This window comes from Nymphaea colorata, chromosome 11 (assembly GCF_008831285.2).
Source record: "Nymphaea colorata isolate Beijing-Zhang1983 chromosome 11, ASM883128v2, whole genome shotgun sequence".
NCBI classification, from domain to species: domain Eukaryota; kingdom Viridiplantae; phylum Streptophyta; class Magnoliopsida; order Nymphaeales; family Nymphaeaceae; genus Nymphaea; species Nymphaea colorata.
In genome coordinates, this window is record NC_045148.1 from 20709759 (window position 1) to 20725702 (window position 15944).

Here is a 15944-nt window from a genome sequence, read left to right on the forward strand (position 1 = left end):
CAATTCGTCGTCTGATTTGGCTGATGCCTTCGTCCTTGTTGCTTATACGTGTTTTATTGTCCCTGAAAATGTCACGGAGCAGCTGTTCTTGCAAGGTGACAACGCCATTGGCATGTGATGATACTTCTCGGACGTTTGAAAGAAAGCTGTGGGCTTCGAAACTGGAATGTAATCTGTTATAGACTGCTTTGGCAAGGGTGGTCTTGCCGATCCCGCCCATCCCGCAGATGCCGACCATCTACAGAGTCTCATATACTTGATTTAATAGGAATTATCTAGCAATCGATTTCAAAAAGATTGGGCTGTTAAGATTAAATTGCAAATATACAAGGCAATTGTATTTTTAAGAGTTCAAAATACTTATCCCAAACAAGAGTTTCCTTTTAAGGAATCTCATTTGTTTCCTTCTTTCTCTTTTTCTTCTCTCTCTCATCCTGAAACATATTTCAAACTCTTGAAAAAACAATTTGGTTTCTACATTTACAACTTAATTTTTACCATCTGATCTCTTTGGATTTTGGAATTGGTAGCTCTATGATTCCCATCAAAAGCTATTATATGAGTTTGACAACTACTTGTTTTCATCCAAACACACACGCATATATATAACATCATAAACTTACATTTTTTTCTTTTATATTTTAGAATTTAAACAATTGGACGTCATTCTGCAATTGGATTTACAGAAAACGGCTTTAATATAACAAAAACGGCCTTAGAACCTACAAACTTTTACCTCCGTAGGCCTAGTAAGATTGTACCTTCGTAAGATTTGAACCCCTCACCTGCCGTCTATCAACACACTCAGCACACATAAACTTTGACATTGATTCTCACACTTGAACGACTGCTACAGAAGATGAGAATGAGAGAGTCCCTTACTCTCTAGAGCATCTAACATGGAAAAACGTGGAAGGTTCTTGAATACCTTATAACTTGTTTCTATATATGTGCTTAGCAAATATTCTTCAATGATGTTTTTTTATTTCGCTAATTACACTGTTTCCTGGAGGAATCTATATCAATTGGAATTTTAATGAATCATGATGATCTCAAACAGAACTGTTCTAGTAGATAATATGTTTCTTTGCATGGTAAATAGCCAAAACACAACGTTGAAACTAGAGAAGCATTCTTTTCAGCGACAAAGAAAGATTGAAACTTTACTAGTGCTTGTACCATTAACTAGACCCGATTCAACATGTACCCAGTTGCCTTTTGGCATACCCCGTCTCAAGGAAACACTGTACCGATGGCGGTATGTCTGGGTAACTTTCATACCTTTGTTACTGAAAGGCGTTTGGCAACAGAAACACTGCGTTGTAAAATGTGAAATATCATCTTCTAATCCATTTGCGACACAACTCTCTTTCCAAATCCAATCCATTTGCGACGATACTTTAGCTGGGAATATCATCCCCTAAATCAGGAAAATCCTTGGACGCCAAGATTTATCACACGAGAAAAGAAATAACTGCTGATATTTCATTACTCATTGACAATGAAAAATAAATGTTTATTTCTTGTTTTTCTTTTCATATTCATAATCCTCACATTCTGGGTCACTTGCCAATTACCCCAACTCGTCACCATTGTATGGGTATTGATAAATTCATCTCCACTTCTCACATTTTGGGTCGCTAGCCAATTACCCCAACTCGTCTCCATGGTATGGGTATTGATGAATTAGCTGGGAGAATCGGGGTATATATATATATTCATTCTAAAAAACTAATATTGTCAATATATATATATATATATATATATAATCACTCAGCTATCTAATCAAGGCCATCCATGTAAAACACATAAATGGTTGAGCGAAAAACAATATATATATATATATATATGTAAACTAATATTAGATGACGAAAATGTCTTCTTTTTTTTTTTTTTCTTAACCATCTATCATGTTAGATGGTGTTGGGTGACTTTAAAAAACTAAAGTCACTATATATATATATATATATAACTAGAGAGAGATAGAGAGAGACTATGTTAGTTTTAAATGTGAGTCAGCTATGACACAGCAGGGTCACCGTTTAAGTGTCTCATTCATTTTTCTTACCACGGAACGCACCATGTCGCTTTCGTTTAACGGGTCAAAGAGCGCAACTTCTCGACCAAGAAAAGCACAGACGACAATGCTTGTATTCAACGTGTTAGTGCACGAAAGCCAACTGTTTACCAAACGAATCTCACAAGGGATGCCTGGGTTTGGCAAATGAAACCCTTTTTTTTTTTTAGTTTACCTTGATTTGTTTAATCTCAAAATGCCACCTATTCTCTCTCTGCTTTGAATAAGCAAACAATAAATAATCTACATAAACGACACTCTGCATGACTACCATGTGCTATATATAGATACGATTCATCTCTCTTAATTCCTCTAACTTAAATCTTGGATCTCCTTACATCGTTCTGCATCATATCTCTCCTAAAGGTAAGTAATTCAATTACCTTTTGTGATATATAATGATACTTTACATGTAATTCGTTTTATTGAGTTAAACGTAGAACACGTTGATTATTTTAGGAGGTCAAAGGAGTTTCATTAGTTACTAATTAAATTGAACCTTATGCTATGTTTGGATGAAGGGAAACAGAGGAAAAGAAATGGATGGAAAAGAAAGGAAAGACCTTTCTTTCAAATACAGGAAAGACCTTTTTTTCCATTCCTTTCTTTCCCTCTCCATCCATCCAAACAAGCTGTTAGTATTTTGATCTTGGAGAATCCGGCAAAAGATTTGTGGTGAATTACCACAAGTCAGGACCTTATAACAGTATTGACGTAGCCGGATTGTAAACTCCGACACTCAAATGATAGGCCGGGTGAGTAAAGTTCAAGAGATTTCATGAACTTGAACCACATTTTCAAGGGCAAGTATAGTTTAGTCTAGATTAGATAGGTTGGAAGGAGTTTACTGCAATCCATCTTTAGGATACCTGACAGAAATCCTGTATGCAGCTCAAAGTTTTATTAATTTAAACGTCTCATTCTCCTAAATGAAACAAATCCATTCATTTGATTAATTGTGGTCGAAATTAGCTGTGGTTTTTCAAAAGTAGCGAAAGATATATAAAAGAAAAATAAGAGAAGTTCAAAGATTTGACAACAAATTGGGGAAATGGAGTAACAATGAGGTTTCATCAGTCTTAAGAAAAAAAAAACGTAAGGTATTGAGCAATAACAAAATACAATGTAGTTTAGAACTTTAAAGTATAATTAAGAAATGGCATGACACGAATCGATGCTAAAACTATATTACTTTCCTTAAATTTAATCAAATAGGTCGACTCTGGCCTGATTCCAATTGATTTTAGCAACATTGGTACATGCGAAGCAATATAACTTGCCAAATGGGTAGGGTACTCATTTCTCACCATTATTATTACTATCGTTATTACTTTATTATTATTATTATTACCTGTTGATTTCAAATAAAATATTTTTACTATTGTGAACTAGTCTATTTTAAGCTCTTAAATTGTAACGCACGTCAGTTTGTCAATCGTCTGCCTTGACCAAAAATGTAGAAACACAAAACATGCTTGCCACGCTCCATACCTTCTTCTCCAACTCATTCTTAGCCATCCTAATTTACAGATCATGCAAAATTCATCGTTAACCATCTTAGTTTACAAAATAAAATAGAAAATCCTTCATTTCTTCATGTATGGGGAAACCTCTTGAACAAGGGGTGTAACTCTTTCCCTTCTCTTGCTCCGCTGTTTAGGACTTCGCACCATCATTGTTTGAAGTCAAGATGGTTGATTGAGATAGAAACAGAATAAGAGTGGAAGAACATGGTTCGGCTATTAGATGCCTACGTTCATGAACTGAGTGATCTATCTTCACTTGATTCTCATAAGCGAATTACAGTATGTTCTATATATATAACAAAGGCTAAAAGCGTTAAGCCAAATAAGAATGCAGCAGTTGCCTAGAATATTAGCAGTCCATCAGTCTGACCAACTAAGCTAAGCCCTTGGAACCAAAAATATCACTCGCATAAAACATATCATCAGTAATGGAGCTACATATAGGCTGCCATAAGCAGTTGCCCATGCCAGCAACAAAATTTTTATTTATTTTTAAATATTTTTACATAAATTTCTTTCAATTATTTATTTGTTTATATATGTTGTGACCCTTAAAAAATTGAGAATTTTTATAAAGGTGCTCCGTAGCCAAAAAAATTCCTCAAACCAGCCATTTGGTGAAACGCTTAAAGAGGCAACCAAAGACTTCAATACCTCACCACTGTACATCTTTTTTCTCTGCCAACGTGCATCTCTTTTTACTTGAAATCGGGTGAAGAATGTGGATGGAAGAAAGACCTGACTCTCTTCATTGATGGTGTTTTTTCAAGGTTGAGATAAGTTATTAACTCATGCACATATCTCTCCTTTGCAGATCTATTGACATATCCCATTCTGTCTCAGACATGAGCACATTTACCGGCATGTTACGCCATTTTAGCCTAAAGAACAGGAAAAAGGATTCAGAAAATCGTGACACCAATAACGAAGAATCACAGGACAGTGAGCTTGGCCTCAACGCGAAATTGATTCTATGCTTCTTAAACCCGGCAATTCAAAAGATTGGAGTCTGGGGAATGGCTGGAACAGGCAAAACCTTGAATGTCACGACGGCACTGGGAACTTTAAATGAATTGAAAAATAAAATATTTGATTGTATCCTCTTCTTCACCGTCAAAGACGGCTTGAGAACTCTGAGAAATGATTTGATCAGGGAACTAGGCGTTATTAAGGTTGATAGTGAAGATGATGACATGAAAGCTGCTGCCTTGTTGTACAGGAGGCTGAGAGGGAAGAAGTTCCTTCTCATCTTAGATGACTTGTGGGAAACAATCAGTTTAGAAGAACTGGGAGTTCCTGAACCCACTGAAGAAAATGGCTGCAAGCTCTTGGTGATCACTCGAAACCGCAAACTGTGTGACCTTATGGGCACTCAGGTTGATGTCAGGGTGTCTGGTTTTACTGAGGAAGATGCATGGAGCTACATCTGTGAAGCAGCCGGCGACGTCGTGAAGCAGCCATCGATCGAGCCCATAGCTAAACGAGTTGCAAAAGAATGTGATTGCTTGCCTCTTGCACTTAAAGCGACAATGGAGGCTATGGCGGGCAGAAGCGATGAGGTTTCTTGGCTGAGAATGTTGGGTGATTGGATGCACTTTAGGCCTTCAAGGCGAATCTTCGAAAAGTTGTTCCTGCGTTTGAAGTTGAGTTATGATCACTTGGAAAGTGAACTCCTAAGAAAATGTTTCTTAGCGTGTTCTTTATATGCAGAAAAACAGGAGGTCAATGTGATAGAACTGATACACTGGTGGATTTATGAAGGCTACATTGACCTTACAGAGGAAATGACATTGTTGGAGGCTTATGAGAAGGGGGCTCATCTGATAGAAGATCTAAGAGATGCAAGTATGATCGAAGTTCGTGATGGAGGCCTTATTAAATTCAATGATGTGATGAAGGACCTAGCTCTAATTATCAAATCTAAAGAGTTCATAAAGAAGATCGATCAAAAGCTACTCGAAGCACCAGACAGAGAAGCATGGGAAGAAGCAGAGATGATATCACTGAAAGAAAACCATATAACAAGCCTTGAGCAGAACCCAAACTGTCCCAATCTCACTTGCCTGCACCTCTGTAGCAACCATCAGCTGAGAAAGATCTCCCCAGAGTTTTTTGAGCAAATGCCGGAACTTCGCTTTCTAGATTTGTCATGGACAGGAATTGATTCTCTGCCAAGATCAATCTCTCATCTTGTGAAGCTTCGATTGCTTGATTTGGACTTCTGCAGGTCCTTGAGAAACATAACAGGTGTAGGGGCTCTCAAGCAACTGATCACTCTTGATCTCTCAGCCACCCCAATAGAAGAGCTGCCAGTGGAAATCGGTGAACTGACTCAGCTGAGACACCTGCACATGTTTGCCACTGTGCATCTCAAGAGAGTTGCTAGTGGGATCTTGCCCAGACTCTGTTTTCTGGAAATCCTCAAGATGGGAGGTAGTTCCTATGCTTGGCAAAGCGAGGGCCTGGTCGGTGAAGCCAGCTTGCAGGAGCTGTTGGGCTTGAGACGCTTAGATGATTTAGCACTTGTAGTGAGAAGTGTTGCTGATTTCGAATTCTTTGACCAAAGTACATCTCTACAGTCATGGAAAGATGACGTTACCATAGAGTGCAGAATCTTAGAGACGTCGACGACTATGAAGTTTGAAGGCAAATTCAACAAGTGGGAGAGCGAATTTGAGGAAGAAGACATGGTTGCCAAGATCCTAGCCACTGCATCATCGATGGTGGATAAGTATGAAGGGTTCTTTGACAAAGCTTAATTTGGTCGAATTGACTTGGTGTTTAAAATGGGTAGTGGATTCAGAGCTTTTTCAAGGGGCTGGGAGTGAAGCTCCGGATTGCTACTGCTGAGTGGCTTTTGAGATTGAAGAACTTCTTGTTTGTGGATTGATATGTTGTTTGGCTTTCTTTTGTATGAAACTGCAGGAATGGTCTGTTTGATTTCGAATTGCAAAACGTTTGCAATGTCGTGCATAAATTAATTTGTTGAAGATTTGTATAAAGACCTTGTGTAAAAGAAAAGTTGATTTGACTAGAGCTTGCTAAGAAAAAAGAATCCATGTTGGGATCTGGTATTCAGTTCCACGTTTGAGTATGAATCCAATCTCAATCCTACGCAGAACCAAAATCGAAGTACAAGAAAATGATAGATTTTAAGCTAGCTTGACAAGTTTGGATTTAGTTTCAGAAAATCAATTTGGAGTGGAAGGCTCGATCCACATCAAAATAGGTTTTGATTCGGTTAGCTTGGACTAGGTAATAGCCATATCCAAATAAAAAGTAATTTATTCTACCCCATTGATTTTAATTGTTGCTAGTCGTTGATACTCGAAAAGTGGTTTAGTTCATTAAGACTTGAATTATGGCTAAGAACTTTCATTGCGTAAAACTTGATCAGCTTGTTGACTCAAGTTGGAGCAACCTGCTTATTGCCTGTCAGGCGATCAGGTCTGTCCTCATCTGGTGGAGGACGGCCCTCAAATGGTGCACTACAAGTTTTATTTTTGGAGGTCGCTGGTTGGTTTTTCTAGTGTTCCATCTCACCTCTGACCTATACATCAATTAGGAGAAACCATCATTTGAAAACTGGGATATACTTAATTATATATAAATGTCCATTTTTAAAAATTAAAGATTCTTCCAAAGGCTTAGCTTATGCAGAGATGGACTATACCATCAAATGATCGACGATGTACCATATCATGTAATCTTGCACGCGGTCACAGAATCACATATAATATGAATTCAAATCCAGAGCTTTCTTGAGACAGTCCTGCATCTCCACTCAACAGCTGAATCTCCCAACTGAACTTCAGATGCACTTCTGTTAGCAAGCACAATTATTTTTCATTATCTTGCAACTGTCTAAAGCTGCACCTTTGGCGCCGGTGACAAACCAAGTATCTGCAGGGAACAGAGTGCCAAGCAAAAGTTTAACATCTAAATGGGCATTCCCTTCGAGTTTCCTGTGTGATTCCTCGTTTTCATCAAGTCTATCAGGTTGAGGAGAACGGCACAAGTTGGAAAACAAGCATAAATCCTCAGAAAAGCAACCCCAATAAGTACAATGGTTCTGCTCCTGACGAATGAAAGTAAACTGCGAAACCAATTTCTTGGGTTGTACAACTTTAATTCTTGTGTATCAAGATTAGCTCGTGATCGATTAGGAAGATCAATACTCGACCACTTAACCTTTAATGATCTCTCGTTTCAAACGAATTATTCAGAGGTCACAAATGTGCTCATCCCCTGTTTGCCTTGAACAAGAAAAATCTTCCTCACAAGTCAAGGATCCAAAACAGCAGTGCGTGCTGCACCAGGTAATTAAGCGGCAGCTTAACCATGATGTGCAGCAGTGGGGGTTTACCTCCTCAAAACGATACTACATTTTCTCAACTTGTAAGCTCCGGCGACTGTAAGATCCATCGTCCGGTAGCCAATTCCATTTGCTAGCATCTGGCTAACTTCTTCCGCTTCCTTCTGTTCTCGAAGAACCAAACACCCGATGCGGGCGTTCGATTCCAGCTCTCCACATTCCATTTCCCTCAACGACATTTCTCTCCATTGCATTCCCCTCCGATCACAGATCAAAAAATCATCCTTTGAGACTATAAACCGAGTACTTGTCACGGACTGCCCCCTCCAGAAACGCTCGAACTGGACACTGAAAGAACCCACACTCGGCACATTTGGAACAAGGAAAGATATTACTCCCGTCCTGTTGGGGCTCGAACAATTCAGAAATCCAGGAAGGCGGAGCTTTACATAGCCTTCAAAATTCGCCTCCTGAAAACAAACATTTATAGTATAATAAATTGCGGATTAGCAAACCAAATTTAATAAGCCACCATTCATAAGGCACAATTCTCTCTTTGTTTACCTTCATCCTGTTCCACAAGGCATCGGAAAGGCTGGTGCATTCTCTAAGATCCAAGTTCTCCAAGCATTTCAATTTCTCAAGGCCAGGAATGTCGACGAGATTCCCGCACTTGTTTAGATTTAATTCTCGCAGCATATTCAAATTCGAGACATCTGAAATTGTCTCCAGAGCCTCGCAGCACGCGGCATTCAGATGGATCAGCGATGGTGGGAGTTTCGGTATGCTACCAACATCGCGGCATCTGCTTAAGTCGAGGCTCTCAAGTCGAGGGAAGGTGTCCAAGCCTGAGTGCAAGCCGCGGCATGCATAACTGTAGCTCGCAAAATGCGGGCTGAAGTCCACGTGAGTTAACGAAGAGAGATGACTGAAATCAGCCCCACCTGCCCACTCGAACTGCTGGCCGGTGCAAGAGAAACTCCATCTCTCCAGTGAGCGGAGATGGAAGAAACTTGAAGGAAGCGCTTTCAAGAGATCAGTACCTCCCATGCTTAGCCTTTTCAGTTTCAGTAGACCTCCGAAGAAATCAGGGATGTCTCTGATGCCTTTGCAGCCCTCAATTGATAAGTCCTCAAGGTTTTCCAGCGATCTGATGGAAGCTGGCAAAGCAACGAGTGATCTGCATCCTTCAATTTTCAGTTTCCGGAGGTTGGTCAAGAGGCCGATGGATTCCGGAATACTTGGTATCTCCCCTTGACTTATTTGGAACTCCGTTAAGGATTTCAGCCTTCCGATCAGTTTCGGGAGTTGCTTCAGCGACCGGCACCGGCATAAAGATAGCAACTTCAGATTCACCATGAGCGTCACAGATTCAGGCAAACCTGTTAGATTGGTAGCGTCGAGGACGAGGTTCTTCAATGATGTCAAATTTCCCAAATTCTCTGGCAAGGTTGAAACATTGGAGCATCCGTGAAGGTCCAGCGTCTCCAAGCAACTCAAGCGAGAGATGGTATCAGGTATTTGCTCCAGAGAAGAGCACTCTCTCAGGTTCAAGCAAACCAGGCTACTGAGGTGGCCGATGGATTCATCGACTCGTCTCAAACTGGTGCATCCATCAAATATCAACTTGGCTACGTTCGGTATCCACCTAAAATCTGGAGTTCCCCTAAGGTTCTTGCACCACCCGAGATCGAGGACATTCAATTGGCCAAATGACCACGCCTGGTTACCATGACGGGAAGGACTAAGGAGAATCGGATTTTTCATCATGGACGACCATTTCCATCCATTTTGATCCCAAACCTCTTCTATCTCGCTACTTGACAGGTCAAGTACCACAACATTTCGAAGATGAAAGCTAATGGGCAACGACTTTAATGGACATCTCCTCCATCTCAACCATTTCAGGGATTTGCAAAAATGGTGATATGGGCCTTCCAGTCTACCACCGCTGATATCAAGCATTCTCAGTTTCGGCATGTTTTTAAATTGCTTAGTGTTCAAAAAGATACGTCCCCAACCGAGCTGGGGAAAGATGGCTTCAACATTCTCTGTTCCCTATGATGAGAAAGCAGCATGTTAAGTAAAAAACAACTATGAGACTCGCGTATCAGCAAAATGAAAATGATGCAGGTCTGAATACTGCAATGTCCTAGACCTAAACTGAACCTCAAGCATGAATTCACTTCTGGCCAGCCTTAACCTCAGTACGACACTAATGCAGGAGTACTTTTCATGTTTTGTTTGGAAATTTTCAAGCGCCCTTAAGCTCATTTGGATCAAGCTTCAAAAGAAAAAAGGCAAGTTATAGTAAGAAAACAATCTCTAGGTACGCATTGCATTTAGGAAGACGAAATTTCTCTCTACTTGAAGGTAAAATAACATTTTTGTCACCAACAAATAAGGCTCAAAATAAAATATTTAATACCCGAAAGAGAGGTAGGTCAAAAAAAAAAAATCAAAGCCTTTGTAGCCTAAATTTTTTAACTCATTTTACCCAAATAAATATTTTTAAGTGCATTTGAAAATGTTCTCTTACTTCAAAGGTAAATGCACATAGAGGCATTTAATTTTGGTATACATCCAAACACGTTTTTTTCAGAGAAACATCCAAACGCATCCGTAACTGCTGACAATAATAAAACATTCCCTCAAGTTTTCCATTTTATGAAGACTGCACTCGTCCATCAGTAAAGAAAGGGCATCAAACTTTCTGCATCATTAACTAAAAGAAAAAAAAAAGAACAATATGGAGCTGATACTTACTTGTTTTTCCTGTAGCACGTTTAACGTTTCCTCATTTTCCCATAACCTGCTCGGCACTGAGCTTTGCTGCCGAACAATCTGTCTTCCCATGTCTCGAATTTGATCATGCATTTCGAACTCCCCCGTCTTATCACTTATTCTGATGAGAGATTTACGCTCTAAGATTCGAATTGCAGGAATTGGAGAAAGTTTAGAACCTTTCCACATGGAAACCGCATTCTTTCTGTCCTTCCCAATGAAAAAACATGCTATATCCAAGAATATGCACTTCGTTTCCTCATCAAGTCCGTCGTAGCTAATTCTCAATCTCTCATGAACTTCTTTATCTTGGACTCTTTTCAGCTTTTCCAACATCGAGTTCCATTCGTCAAAACTTTCGATATCATAGAAGAGCGACCCAAATACTTTAAGGCATAAAGGTAAACCACCAGCAACGGACACAACTTTCTCCGACAATTCGCCGTATTCCGGCCTTGGCTCAGGCTGCCCAAACGCATGCCAACTGAAAAGTTGAAGCGATTGGGCACAATCCAATTCTGCAAGCTTGTAGATGACATGCAGCCGCGAACTTAGCACCTTTTCATCTCTAGTGGTGATGATGATTCTGCTTTTACCACCAAACCAATCTCGACTACCAGCCAATTCGTCAAGTCGATCTTTATGATCAACGTCGTCGATAACAATAAGAACTTTCTTACCACCAATTCGTCGTCTGATTTGGCTGATGCCTTCGTCCTTGTTGCTTATACGTGTTTTATTGTCCCTGAAAATGTCACGGAGCAGCTGTTCTTGCAAGGTGACAACGCCATTGGCATGTGATGATACTTCTCGGACGTTTGCAAGAAAGCTGCAGGCTTCGAAACTGGAATGTAATCTGTTATAGACTGCTTTGGCAAGGGTGGTCTTGCCGATCCCGCCCATCCCGCAGATGCCGACCATTTGAACTTCATAAGAAGATTCAATCTTCAGTAACTCCAAAACCTCATTTACGCGAGAATCAAGTCCCACAGGATGCACAGCTACGTCGAGGCAGCTCGGATTCACTTCTTTCAGGACCCTATTCACAATTTTCTTTATGAGATTTGCCTCGTGCCTGCAATGAAATCACAAGATTACTCGATCTTTCCCGTAATGATCAGATGAGCAAAGTGTCAATCAGAGAGAGGGAGGGAGGGAAGGGTAAGGCTGATGGCATACCAATTAGCGTCCTTCAGGTTGAACCCCGAGATCTCCCCAACCTTGCGCAGGGCATCCTTCCACTTGCTCACATCCTCTTCCTTCAGCCCCTCATTCTTCTCATGGCTCTCAAATGCCGGCCGAAAAGGCCCTCTCTGGTTTTGAACTTCGGAAGGCTCAACATGGAAGAAGACAGGAAGTATGGACCTCCCGCACTCCACAATCTTGGCGATCTCTTGCAAGCACCATACAGAATCGGCGTAGCCCCTGGAAAAGATGGGAACAAATATCCTGGACCTCTCTATGAACCTAAACAGCTCCTCCACCTTCTCACCCTTCTCCAGCGTCTGGTCGTCTATGAAAACAGTGACACCCTTTTCTAGCAAGGCTTGATAAAGATGGCCAGTGAAACCATTGCGGGTGTCCTGCCCTCTAAAACTTAAGAAAACATCGAACTCCCACCCATCGTCTCTTGGTGAAGGTAGTGAGGATGGCCCTGCTCCATCATCATGAGAGAAGACCGCTCCCCACCTCCTCGTGTCAATTTCCTCCATTGCTTGGCAAAGGCGATAGTCCTGCCAAAGAGATAACAGAAGGGCGACAAGCTAGAATGAGTCCCATGTAGAATGATAAAACCCCATCCGACGCAACGTTTTCTTACAGAGAACAGAGTGCTTTCATGCTCTTTTTCGGTGGTCCAAATCATCCTTTTCTACAAGGTCCTTGATGGCCGGAATTCCAAATTTCCAAGGTCTTAGACTTTTGGGATCCGCCGGCCCTCAGGCCCGTGTGCTGAAAATAACTAAAAATATACTGACCCAACAAATCATTGGAAGATACGAACGAGTCCACCTACGAATATAACTTAAAATATGAATCTTGCACCACCTTCTGTGAGGCTCAAGTGGCTGGTGTGGGCTCCTTCCAGAAAGCGAGGGCTTCAGGCCACTAGGTCACAGGAGTCTTCTATGTGAGTTGCTAGTGTACCCTTACCGAGACATCGACGACCTTAGCAACGGAGATGAGTTCTGGCCATGTTGCTGGTGCGACGTAACGGTCAATTCGTTATGAGAGTAGAACACCTAAGTAGGTTGGTGCTTCAGCATGGTGCTGTAAAAATGGGTCCGAATCGGCCCCTTTTCAATTTGACGCGGGGGCCAATTCAAGGGTCTTTGAAAAAATCGGCCGATTTTTGTCCGAATCGCTTGAATCATCCCTGAGAATCGGGCGATTCAAACCCAACTGCTGATTTTGCTTCTGAAAAAAATTAAAAACAAGTGTCGACAGCTTGAATGGTTTTTGGTGGACTCACCCAAAATTTTCACGGTTTCAGTCAAACTGAAACCCGATTATGCATCCGTCCTTCTTCGAGCACAGCATCACAGCCGCACACCAATTATGGAGGTCACCAGAAGGTATTGATTTCTTCTTCTTCTTCTTCTTAATTGAAGGCAAATCGACCAAACAACAATCCTCACTACAAATCCCTAAAATTGATAATGGCTCCAGAACGAATCAGATAAACAGAAAACACATTCGACATATGAAACGTAATCCTAAAAAAGAGCAACAAAAACGAAAAAACTACATTTTCTAATACCTGAAGAGAAGTCACAAGAAAGACAGACGAAGCAACCACAGAAGTTCTGGAGGAGTTAATTGCCAAAGACATGCCCACCCTCAAGCTCTTGAGGAAGAGTTCCACAAAGGGACGCCTCTAAATTCTCCCTTTTATACGCGCGCGCGCGAGAGAGAGAGAGAGCTTCAGCCTTCAGTTTCGTACGTAGCTTCACTGCAATGTCCTTTACATTTCATGGAAGCAGCCAAACCGTCAAGCCGATTGAAAGTTGCAAAAATCGGTGTTTGGAACCGATCACGACGATCTTCAAAACAAAAACATTAAAAAGACATTTTTTCACAAAATAATTAAAATGATAATTAGAAACAAATTAAAAATAAAAATCTATTTAAACTTGACGCTTTGCGCTCTTGATTCAATAAGCTTCAAAATGGAAACCAAATTGAATATTCTTTAAAATTAAAACAATAATGTGCCCAAAGGGGTCGAATCACATATAAACAATAATGTGCCCAAAAATATGAAATGCCGAAAAAAAAAAACGCGTTCCGAGGGACATGCCGAACCACAGGGGGTGTCCGTTCGTCCATTTCCCACTCGCAGGCACGTGCCTGTACACATGCTCCATGAGAACATTGCGTCCAGTCCTATCTTTTTTCACATCTGTCTGAATGCATTTTGGTCATATTTGAGGCCCGAGCTGCTTTGTCCGGAACGCAGTGTTTCATAAAACATCGTTCGGGACACTCGAACAGCCACACTGGTTGGTTGGTAGCGTGGGTTATGAGTCTTAGTTGTCACAAAAAAACGCAGTTTTAAAAAAAAAATGCATCCTTCTGCCATATAAAACGGGAATAAAACGTGCTTTTTTTTTAAATGTCAAAAAACAAAAAACGCATATAATACCCATATTATATTTGTATTATATATTTTTTGTCGCTTTTTTTCGTTTTTTATCGTTTTTTATTAATTTTTATTTTTTTACAATTTTTAAGATATATTAAATATTTAAAATTTTTTAAAAATTTATCAAACTTTTCCCGCTTTATATCTGAAATATAAAATTTTACCATATTATACTTATTTTTTTCTTTGTCGTTTAATACCCGTACACATTAAGGAGTGATTCAATATTGAACTTTCTCCATTTTATTCTTGAAATATAAAACTTTAGTGTATTATATTCATCTTTTTATTTGTGGTTTAATACTCATATACGTTTTTTTTTGTAATAATGGTTCAATATTGTAAAAGGTTTAAAGAAGTACGAATAAAATGGGTCGCAAATTGATCATACATAATTTATGTTTATTTTTATAAGTTTTTTTAATAATTTTTTATTTCTTTCTCAAAACCATAAACAATAATTTTTTTCTTTTAATAATCACGTATTGATTATGTCATATCATGGTCCGGCCTTTTATGTCATAATATACATATGTATAAAATACAATAGCACATCGCGTATGACATTAGATACACACGTTGCCGACATGATTTTTCAGATCCTTTGAATCTGATCTTCAAGGTCATGTCACGTCAAAACAAAGCCTTTGACACTTAAGCAAATAGAAATAGAAAGTAAAAGTAAAAGTGATTGAGGCTGCAAAGAAATTGCACATTTAATATTATATTGTTCTTGTTTTTTTTTTACATAAAAAATTTATCCATTAATTAATGTCAAAATTGTTTTTTTTGTCAAATTTTGAAGGAGTGAAAATAAAAATTGGGTGATGGTTTTTTCCTCCTTGCTTTTTTTTTTTGGTTTGATCTGCACCATTCAATCCTATAGTTCAGGTGGGGTTAAATTTCTATCGGATTCGACCAACAGATTTTACATATACATATATTCAGATCTACCATGTTGTTGCATTTGTATGGTTAAAACTTAATAATATATTGTTAAAAAATATAACAGCAATTTATGATGTGAATAATAATATATGGTACTTTAGCAATGATTTGTAGTATTTTCACTTTTTCAGCTACATTTTTTTATTTTTAGCCGCTTAGCAGAAGGTGTGAGAAAGCAGTAATGGTGCCTTGAACTAATGTAAATATTTGGTATCGTGTCTTATTGATTCAATCATCTCATCCCATCTCCTTTTTGTCATTTTTTAGTTAAATAATAAAATAAATTAAGAAAAAAAACTAAAAAAATATAAATCCATATAATTCTGCATCTGCGGGGGCAAAGATGTCAATAAGATGTTGTTGGCTTGGTCCCCAAGAACGCCGCCCGGGCCCCCACCAGTTTGCACCTAACCTAGCTTGGTCCACTACTAGCCAAATACAGGTCCGTCTTCTTGCTTCAACAAAAGATTCCGATTTGGTTTACGAATATATATATATATATATATATATATATGCGGAAAGATATCCATATCCAAAATTTGAATTCATAATACCAATTCGACCTGAATCTGATTTTTAAATTAACATCTGAATCTTTATTCGACTTTTAAACTTATAAGACATTCAGTGTAGGATATTTATTGAAAACTA

The 15944-nt window shown here is 39.4% G+C and overlaps 2 protein-coding genes across 2 annotated transcripts in view; one reads left to right on the forward strand and one right to left on the reverse strand.

Moving 5' to 3' along the window:
• The window catches only part of LOC116263671 (disease resistance protein RPS2-like), a 38764-nt gene extending 32241 nt beyond the window's left edge, over positions 1-6523 (forward strand). The window contains exon 2 of the mRNA XM_031643402.2: positions 4776-6523. Within this exon, the coding sequence (XP_031499262.2) occupies positions 4776-6362 (1587 nt within the window). The 3' untranslated portion in view covers positions 6363-6523. The remainder of the gene's footprint in view (positions 1-4775) is intronic.
• A 750-nt stretch (positions 6524-7273) lies between these two features.
• On the reverse strand, positions 7274-13557 carry LOC116264788 (disease resistance protein Roq1-like). Its single transcript, XM_031645176.2, has 6 exons — positions 13461-13557; positions 13173-13347; positions 11882-12435; positions 10685-11777; positions 8483-9976; positions 7274-8388 (listed from the first exon to the last, which is right to left on the reverse strand). Exons 3-6 carry the CDS (start codon positions 12412-12414, stop codon positions 7966-7968), a joined length of 3543 nt encoding a protein of 1180 aa, XP_031501036.1. The 5' UTR covers positions 12415-12435; positions 13173-13347; positions 13461-13557; the 3' UTR covers positions 7274-7965.
• Between the last annotated feature and the right edge of the window lie 2387 nt (positions 13558-15944).